The following is a 9,301-nucleotide window of genomic DNA, read 5'->3' as shown; positions in this document are numbered from 1 at the left end:
TCTTGGGAGGCAACCCAAGTGTTCTAATTTTAATTTCGTTTTGATTTTATTTGTTATTTTATTTTTTTTTAGGATAGATAGCCACCTCATGATTATTTTATTTTGATCATCAGGTTGGAGATGATGCTCAAGTGTTTTTAAGCACCAGTTCGCTATCCAAATTCGGGAATCCCTGCTCATTACCCAGGCTTATATCACTCACCTGTTGTATGATTGTTTTAGATGTTATGCATTAGGGACCATACATCTTTTTAAGTTTGGGGTGGGGGGTGTACTTTGTGCTTAAATCTTGTGCTTTTGTGTATATTGTTTTGAGTTGATTATTTTATGCATGTTATTGTAGATTTTGAGGAAAATTTGAAACATTTTGAAAATTTTGAAAAAAAGTTTATTTTGATTAAGAAGAATGATGAGACTGATTGAATTGTGTTCTTTGGTTGCTTTCTTTTACTATGATGGCTGATGAGTCACTCATGATGTATGCCATGTTTTGAAATAGAAATTGAATAACTTAGTCTTGTCTTGAGTGGTCTTTGTTCTGAATTCCTCTTTGCATCCTCTGTTATCTTGAGAACGAACCACTTTAATTTAGAACCTCTAACTGAACAAAGCATTAATTCAAATCAATTTGGTTGTCATCTCGAAAGGCCCACTGGTTAGAGAGTGTCTTGCATGATGGTTTGTAATGTTAGACTAAGAGGAAAGAAAAGAATATTATTGTTGCCTTTGAAAAAAATAGAGTGTGCACTCATGTACTTAAAAGAAATATCTTTTCATTATTTTTAAACTTGTAATGTGTTTGCAAGGATGGGAGTAAAAAAGAGTTACCTTTGCTGCAATCAGTTAGGACATCCGAGAATTGACTAGGTATGGTTCCCTGGAGTGGATGTGTGAAAGCTACTGCCCCTAGGAAAAATGATGCAAGTTTAGAGCCCTTTTGTTGTTGAAAATAAAAATAGAAATAAGGCACCTTAGTGGACATATTACTTCCTTGAGTATGGTGATGCTTGATGATTGATGCTTGAGCTAGATTAGAGGGAAAACTGATGAAACTTAATTAAATCTTAAGTCGATTTTTGAGTTTTGAATTAAAGGAAGAATCACACACACACAGGAGATAAAAAGTTTTAGCTTTAAAACTCTCAATAGTTTAGGATGTGTATGAATTTTTCCATGGAAGAGTGTTGTATATGTTGAGAAGTTGATGAAACCAGAATAAGAGAATGCATGCCTAGAACCTTTTCATTTCAATATTCATCATTTCTCCTACTTTGTGTTTCTTTCTTTTCTTTGCTCGAGACTAGCAAAGTTTTAAGTTTGGGATGGTGAAAAGCATCTAAAAAGTACTTTTATTACCTTCAAATTTAGAACTACTATTGCTAGTTTTGTTTAGTTTGATGTAGTTTATTGAGTAATTTCAGGAAACTAAGCATCAGGAGAAATCTGTGCGAAAATGATTAAAAAAAAAACAAAAAAACCAAGGGCAAAACTCCCAATTTGAGTAACTATGGCTATAGAATTAAGAAGAAATCAAGGATCAAATGGCAAGAAAAGAGGTAATTTTGGAAGACAATTCGGAGGAGCCAGCGTTTAGCGAGCGTTGCAATGCTGCTCCCTGAAGCTGCAGACCCGAGAACAATTTGAAATAGGGCAGCATTGCAACGTTACGACTTCTACGCGCGGCTAGCATGACGCCAGTGTTGCAACGCTGCGAGCATATTATAAATAACAACGTTGCACCGCCAGGTCAAGGGGAGGAGAAAAGGGAAAAAATTTTAGAAAGTTTTATACAAAAATTCAAGTCCGTACATAGGTAAATCAGAGCGATTTCGAACCGTTTCGGTTGAAGACTCAATTTTTTGATTGATAGTTGATCCGAGAGCGATTATGGGCTGATTGTGATGGGAAGAATTAAATGAGAATGTGCATTTTGTTGAAGACCAATCCGGAATTCGTGGTGAGAGTCAAGAAAATCGTGATTGGGATTCTGTCCTATTGAGGGGAGATTGTTTTTCTACGTTTATATTATTGTTTTGCCCTGATGATTGATTATTTGTTGGTTATTGTTGTTAGAATCATGCATGGCTAAACTCTATTTCTAGGGTATTTGTAGATTTTAGGGATGTTAGTTTGAGTACTTGAATTTACAATTGATTGATTTTGCATAGATTTCTAAATTGTTTGTGCTTAATGCTTTTGATTAACTGGCAATTAATTGAATAAACTTATATTAATTAGATGTCGAGAGAGAGTTTAATTCGTTGGACCCAATAATTTAGATTGTTATTCGAAATTGCGTGAGAGTAAATTTAAAATAATAAGGAGTGTGATTGAAGGGTCTTAATGCTATAACTATTCAAGCGATTGAAGAGATTCGGGTCGATGGGTAGTTATTAGGATAGTTTGAGCTCAAGAGAGGATTTCTTGATTTTAGAACTTCTAGCCTCAATCTATCAATTTCAATCAATTGCATGTCACATTCATTGTATTCCCTAAATGAAACAACACCTTGGAATTGTTTTGCTCTGAATTGTTCTTGTGTGTGATTGAAATTTTGTTATTTGTAGTTATAGATAAAAATCATATTTTGGTTGCCTGGACAAAATTGACGAAGAACTGTGATAGCTAAGTTAAAAAAATTTTGCTCACGCTGGTCCCTAAGGACGATACTCTATCTTGAGATTTATTACAATTAGATTATAAAATAAGCTAATTTATAGATTATAAAATAAGCTAAGTTATAGATTATTATAAATAAATAAATCATCACAAATAATTTAGGTCCCATTTGATAATTATTTTGTTTTTAAAAATTAAACCTATGGACGCTACTCCCACCTCCAAATTTCTTTTGTTGTTATTTGCTATTCACTTAAGACTTAAGAAACCAAGCCAAATTTTGAGAAGTAAAAGAAGTTTCTTTCAAAAAGTTTTTGTTTTTTAAATTTTACTAATAGCTCAATTATTGTACTTAAGAAATTTGCAGATTATTGTAAGATATGTGAATAAATTAGGCTTAATTTTTTTCAAAAACAAAAACAAAAAATCAAATGATTATTCCGTGAAACCTTAAAACAAATTAATTTTAATAGTAGGTTTATTTAGTTATTATATCTAAAACACAATAATATAATATTTATATACCAAACACTACAACCAACTTTTTCACATTTAAAATAAAAATTTACCAAACACTAATATGCTTTAGGGGTCGTTTGGTTTACGATTTTATAGATGTCTGAAAATAAAAGATGCTTTGAAATTAAATGTTTGGGAATAAAAAAGAATGAGAATAGAATGTATGAGAAGGTGTTATATTTTTTGATACAATTATAAAGTATAAAATTAATCAAAATTAATTTCGATAATTAATTTTGTAGATTAATTTATTTTTACTACAATAAGTTATTACTGGTAATTTTAATAAAAGAAAAATGTGGGAATTTAAATTCATTGACTAAATCTTGACGTTTACCAGAAGGTTTGATTCAGTTCACATTTAACAAACCCAATATGACTGAGTTTTAACCTCAACCACTCAACCATTTACTCGTCCACCAAAACATCTTATTTATCTTAATTCCACAAAAATATTTAATAATTCAATTGTGGTTTTAAAAAAACGCCCCATGAGTAATAAATTCACAAATAACTTTTTTTTTTTTGAGCTACCATTCTTATTTTTAAATTGCCCAATATTCCTTTTTCTTTTTCTTTTTTTAAGAGATTAAAAAATTATGAGTTGATTTTCTTTGTTTGAAAAGTGAGGTGGACAACTGAAGATTCAACTTTTGATATAGTTTCTTATATACTGAATTATGCTTGAATCGATGTAGTAGAAATAAATATGTATTTTTTCTTTTTAATAAACTATTGTATGTTTGAAATATCATGTAACGTGCATATAATAATTTCAAACATATGAATGATTATTACTAGATTGAATGATAATAGTCTATCCAATAAAAAATTGAATAACATAGAAATTTGACTTAAAAAAAAAAGAAGAAAAAAAAATCTCTGTCTTATCTAAGTCCTAAATAACGTGATCAGATAGAGGGAGATTTAGTATAAAGTTTTCTTTTAGGAAAGATTTAATATAAAGTTTTAATTTCATGAGAATTTGTTTGATTTTGGTTGGGAGTAGAGTCTTCACATGAAAAGACAAAAAAGGATCTAAAAAGAAAATAGTTGAAGGGGGAAAAAAAAGTTCAATTATTTAGTTCATTCTTATGCTTGTGGCCTTGTGGTATAGCTTCAATTTTTCTAATTACGAGTTTAATTTAGTCAATATAATAATTTAAACCTGATGTAAATTTGGTTCATTTGGGTTAGAAAATATTTTCTACCTGAAATTTTTTATTTGTTTATTTATATTTTTTTACTTCCTCTATTACTCTTAAATGAGACATGAAATATATAGTTTAATATGAAATATAAAATCATTGTTGTTCTAAAAAAATATGTCAAATATAGCTAAGAGAGGAAGGTTTCATAGAATTTGATTAAACTATACAAAAATAAATTAAATTTCTTAACATCATAAGGACAAATTAAAATTAAACCAAAAAATTACATGGACTAAATTAGAGCTTTAAGTTAACATGGACGAAGCTCAACAATTAAGGACCTCTATTTCTACTTTTAAGGTTGAAAGTTCGCATTTTCACTTCATTTTATTGTAATAAAGAATGAAACTTTTAAAACTAACCAAACTAAAATATAGTAATAAGATAAGAACAAAATTTCTTATTTGAAGGGGAAAAAAAAAGGTCAAATATGTCGTGGAAAAATGACGAGCGAAAAAGTGCCTGCACTTGAAATTTATTTAATTATAGTCCATGAATTTTCAAATGTCTCTTAGTCCATATACTTTTAACCAACCTTAAATTTAGTTCTTATGGCTTATTTGTTGATTTTTTTTCCAACAATTTTTTATTTTATTATATATCTCTTCGCATGAAAATCATTATGATTATATAGTTAATTTTGATTAAAAAAAAAACAAATAGATAAATCTGAGGATTAAATTTAAGAATTATTAAGTACATACTAAAACTAGAGCTTTAAAACTACATCCATTACAATTAAACAAACCTCAAAGTTAAATGATGCAAATAATATTTAAACCTTCTTATGTATTATTTTTTCCATGTGTTTTTTCTTTTTTTTTTTTTTTGAAAAATTATTTTTTCTTGGTTTTAAATGTAACTGAAATGGGTGGAGTGGAATGGTCATAGAGTATAGATGCTGACGTGTCAAATACCAAGTGGGCTTGGTCACAAAGTAAGGGGCTGAAAGTCATTAAAATAATATTTTTTTTTGAGAAAAATGGAGTGGCCCAATTTTTCTACAAATTTTCCCATCACACGGAGAGCCCCAAAATTTCCATATGCTTTGTATGCCTTTACATGATTTATTAGGGTATTTCGATAATCATTTAGATTTTAGTTTTTATTTTTAAAAATTAAACGGGAACTAAATTATTTGTACTAATTTATTTATTTATAATAAGCTGTAAATTAGCTTATTTTATAACCTATTGTAATTTTGGATAGAAATTTGGTGACATATGCCTTAAGTTCTGATTATTACCCCACCTAAGTTTCCTGTTTTTTTTTCTTTCTTTTATTTTTTCTATTTGGTATGCTGAAAATTTTGTCTGATTTATTTTGGTATTATCAATATATCAATAGATTGCAAAATGGTGTTGTTGATACGATGGGAGAATGGGTGCATTCAAAATCTATATCTAAGTACGAGGGTTTTTTTTTATATATATATATATAATTCTAAATTGGTTTATTTTGCTTGTAGAACGTGATAGACACTCTTAACTTGCTTTACAGGATTTGTACAAGGAAAGAAAAAGGTTGTTCCATTTATTCGATGGAAACAATAATGAAATAGATGATAACTACGTGATGATAAATAGTGAAAAAGAAAAGTCTAATAATAGATTGATAAATATTTTAAAAAATTGCGATAAATTATCTCACTTGAGAAGAAGGTGTAAAATCAAAGTAAAAAATATATAAATATGATTGACTCAAATAAGGGGGAAAAATAATAATAATAACAAAACAGCTATCAAGCAAATTTGTCATAGTACTAACAAAATTACAATCACGTCCTTCGACTAGATGAGATTTTGTAGTTAAATATGTTAGCATAATACATTGGAGGTTAATAAAAATTGAAGACAGAATATGTGTTTATCAACTCTAAATACTTCGTTGATTCCCGATGTTGATGTGTTTTTTTCAATAAAATGTTTCAAATTTTAAAAACTAAATTATTTTATATTCCAGCACGGATTAAATTGCTATTAATTATAAAGTAGAAGTACTAAATTATTACAGTTTAAAATTTATGGATTGATTTTTTTTTAGTCAAAATATAAAATTATATAAAATTACGAGTTTGGACATTAAAATTTGTGTTTAATAGATCTTTGAATTTTAAAAGTTTGATTTCAATTTTGTGTTACGCATTTAATAGATCTTTGGATTTTAAGAGTCAATGTTACACCTTTAATTTTTAAGTTTAAAATTTGATTTCAATTTAGTGCATAAGTTTCAAAATGTTATACTCTTATCTTTAAGATTTGAGTTTTATTTCAGTTTGATTGGTCCTTAAATTTTAAGATTTGTATTTTAACATTTATTTTTCACTAAATACCCTTTTTTTTCTTTTTTTTTTCTTTTTTGTCTTCAGTGTTATTGTCTTTTAATTATTTTTAAATAGTTACAATTAATTGTGTTTTATTAATTTTGTATCACTATTAAAATGAAATCCAAATTTTCACTTCAAGATTATTTTAAGTTAATATTAACATCAATGATTGAAAGTAAATACTTAATGAAAAATCGAATTTAAAAGTATAAAATCTTTAAAATTTAGAAACAAAATTGAAACAAAACTAAAATCTTGATGGTAAAATTGTAACATTTTGAATGACTAAATCGAAACTAAATTCAAAACTTAAAGACTAATATGTGTAATAATTTGAAACTTGTGGATCAAATGAAAACTAGACCAAAAACCTTGAGACCAAGTAATTTTCCCTTGTTTTTCTTTTTCTTTTTTTTTTTTAAATTAGAGCTTATTAGATAAAACCCGAGAGTTCAAACACTTATTAGCAACTCGGTAAAAATCTTAAACTTAATAAATTGATAAATGGTAAATTTAGTCTCTAATCTATATTTGATCCATAAACTTTCAAATTTATAAATTTAGTCCCTACATTTTTTATGTTATTAAAATAAATAAAACTATTAGAGATAAATTTGAAAGTTTAATACTTCATCACGTATATATATATATATATATATATATATATAATGTACATTTCTTCTTCTTCTAAAATATTATGGTTCTCAATTTTTAAGAAATCTACCTATCACAAAATTAAAAGTTGAATAACCTAAAATTTAAATTGGCAAACTCGTAATTTAACCGAAATAAAAAATAGTAGAAGAGGAATAGGGGAAAGCACGTGAGGGTGGCTCGACGCAGTCGGACCCACGTCAAAACCAACGCACGCGCGGCGGTCTAGGCCCACCTGGAACCAGTCGCGGTGGTCGCCTCACTCTCGGTCCATGTGGCTCTGCCCCAACAAATCCCTTTACAATTACATCATTTCTTCTAAACTAAAATTAAATAAAACCATATTAATTATTTAATTAACAATAATCACTTTTAAGTTTAACTAATCGCATTTACTTAGTAATTAACCTCACCAATTGGACCGTACAAATTCAAAATTCCCAGCTCTATATAAAGGGGGAAAATTCATACTCCTCACTCTCAGTTTCCCCCTTTTCTGTATATTTCTTCTTTACAAAAATTTCCTTCAAATTTTCAGACGATGGTTCTAAATGGATTCCATTCCGTCAAGGCCTTGAAGGCCATTTCCATCGGGAATTACAGCCGCCGCCGCAAGCTCAAGTGGTTATTCGAGTTTTTTGTGTTCTTGTTCCTCGTTTCACGCCGATCTAGCTTGTTTTCTCTTGCCGGTCCGATTCTCCACCATTTCTTCCGGCAACTCCTCGTCGTCCTCAACAGTCACATCTTCGTCTTCATGGTTTTTCATGCCATGCTCTTCGTCGTTTACACTCTCTCCCATTTAACCGATAACAAATCCGGTTCGAACCGCCCTGACGCCGATTCGCCGGAGAGTTTGGTGGCTCCCATTGAAGATTCCGTCGCCGAGATATTGGTTGTTGGGGAGAAGAGCACCGAGACGACGCCGGTTATCAGAGACCCAATCTCTGAACCTCCGGAGGTGACGACGACGACGACGGAACTGGTTATCGCTACTCCGGAAGAGGCGCCGTCGTCTCAACCCTCTCCAGTGCGGCATTTGAACGCGGGGATGGAAACGACGGAGATCGTACCGGAGACAAAACGGTACCGGAGGACGGAATCGGAGAGATTTGAAGAGAATCGGGAAAGGAGCAAGTTCCGGAGATCGAAGACGGAAATTAGCCGGAGGGACGGCGGCGAACTGATGAGATCTTTTCATTCAGTGGACGAGATGGGCATCGAAGATTTCAATCGGACAGTGGAGAGCTTCATAGCGGAACAGAAAATGCACATCGGCGGGAGGGTTACTGGCTAAGAGCAGATTCCGACAACTGAACAGAAGAATCTGAAAAGGAACAGACACAAAGGGACTGAAAGGAAAAGAAAAAAAAAGGTTTCAATTGTTTTCTATTTGCAATTTAGTGCCCCTGATTTGTCGGAAATTGTAATAATGCCATTCAGAAATTGGAAGATTTTGAGAATTGGGGAATTTTCCTGTAATTTTTTTGGAATTTCTTTTTGAGATATCCATTTCTGGGTCGGAAATTGGACAGAGGAATATCAAAGAACAAAACGTGTCAGAAAAAAAATTCTTTTCTATTATTTTTTCTCCATGGAAATTTATGTAAATTTCACAAATGGAAGAAAATAAGTTGAAATTTGCACTTATTTTTCAAATAAAAAAATTTGAATTGATATGTCAGCCGACAGAAAACAATATACTTGGAAAAATAATGGTTCCTTTTTTTAAAAATAATAATAATAATAATAATAAAAAGCACATCAAATCAAATATAGCATCATTAACTAATCAAATTAATTGGGAAGAAGTTGAGTGAGTACCCAAAATGGAATGAGAAGTGATTTTCCCCCCAATTTTTTTATTATTATTTATTTCATACTTGGCTTATCAAGATGATTTTGTACTTAAATTTTCAATTTTGAAAGTTACTTTTAGAACTATCAAATAAATCATATGGTATTCATCCCACCA

The 9,301-nt window shown here is 30.1% G+C and overlaps 1 protein-coding gene across 1 annotated transcript; it reads left to right on the top strand.

Annotated features, from left to right (window-relative positions):
* The first annotated feature begins 7,761 nt into the window (after positions 1–7,761).
* Positions 7,762–8,808, top strand: LOC150036423 (uncharacterized). The gene has a single exon (XM_090312629.1). The coding sequence runs from the start codon at positions 7,871–7,873 to the stop codon at positions 8,621–8,623; it is 753 nt and encodes a 250-aa protein (XP_090168755.1). The 5' UTR covers positions 7,762–7,870; the 3' UTR covers positions 8,624–8,808.
* Positions 8,809–9,301: the final 493 nt, after the last annotated feature.

The sequence above is a fragment of the Benincasa hispida genome, chromosome 4 (genome assembly GCF_027475165.1).
Source record: "Benincasa hispida cultivar pf3 chromosome 4, pf3_genome.v1.1, whole genome shotgun sequence".
Taxonomy (NCBI): domain Eukaryota; kingdom Viridiplantae; phylum Streptophyta; class Magnoliopsida; order Cucurbitales; family Cucurbitaceae; genus Benincasa; species Benincasa hispida.
The sequence above is the reverse complement of the archived record's forward strand: the minus strand, read 5'-3'. Positions and strand labels throughout refer to the sequence as shown.

Bases quoted from the DNA above. Each gene is read 5' to 3' on its own strand.
- LOC150036423 (XM_090312629.1), top strand. From the start codon at position 7,871: ATGGTTCTAAATGGATTCCATTCCGTCAAGGCCTTGAAGGCCATTTCC.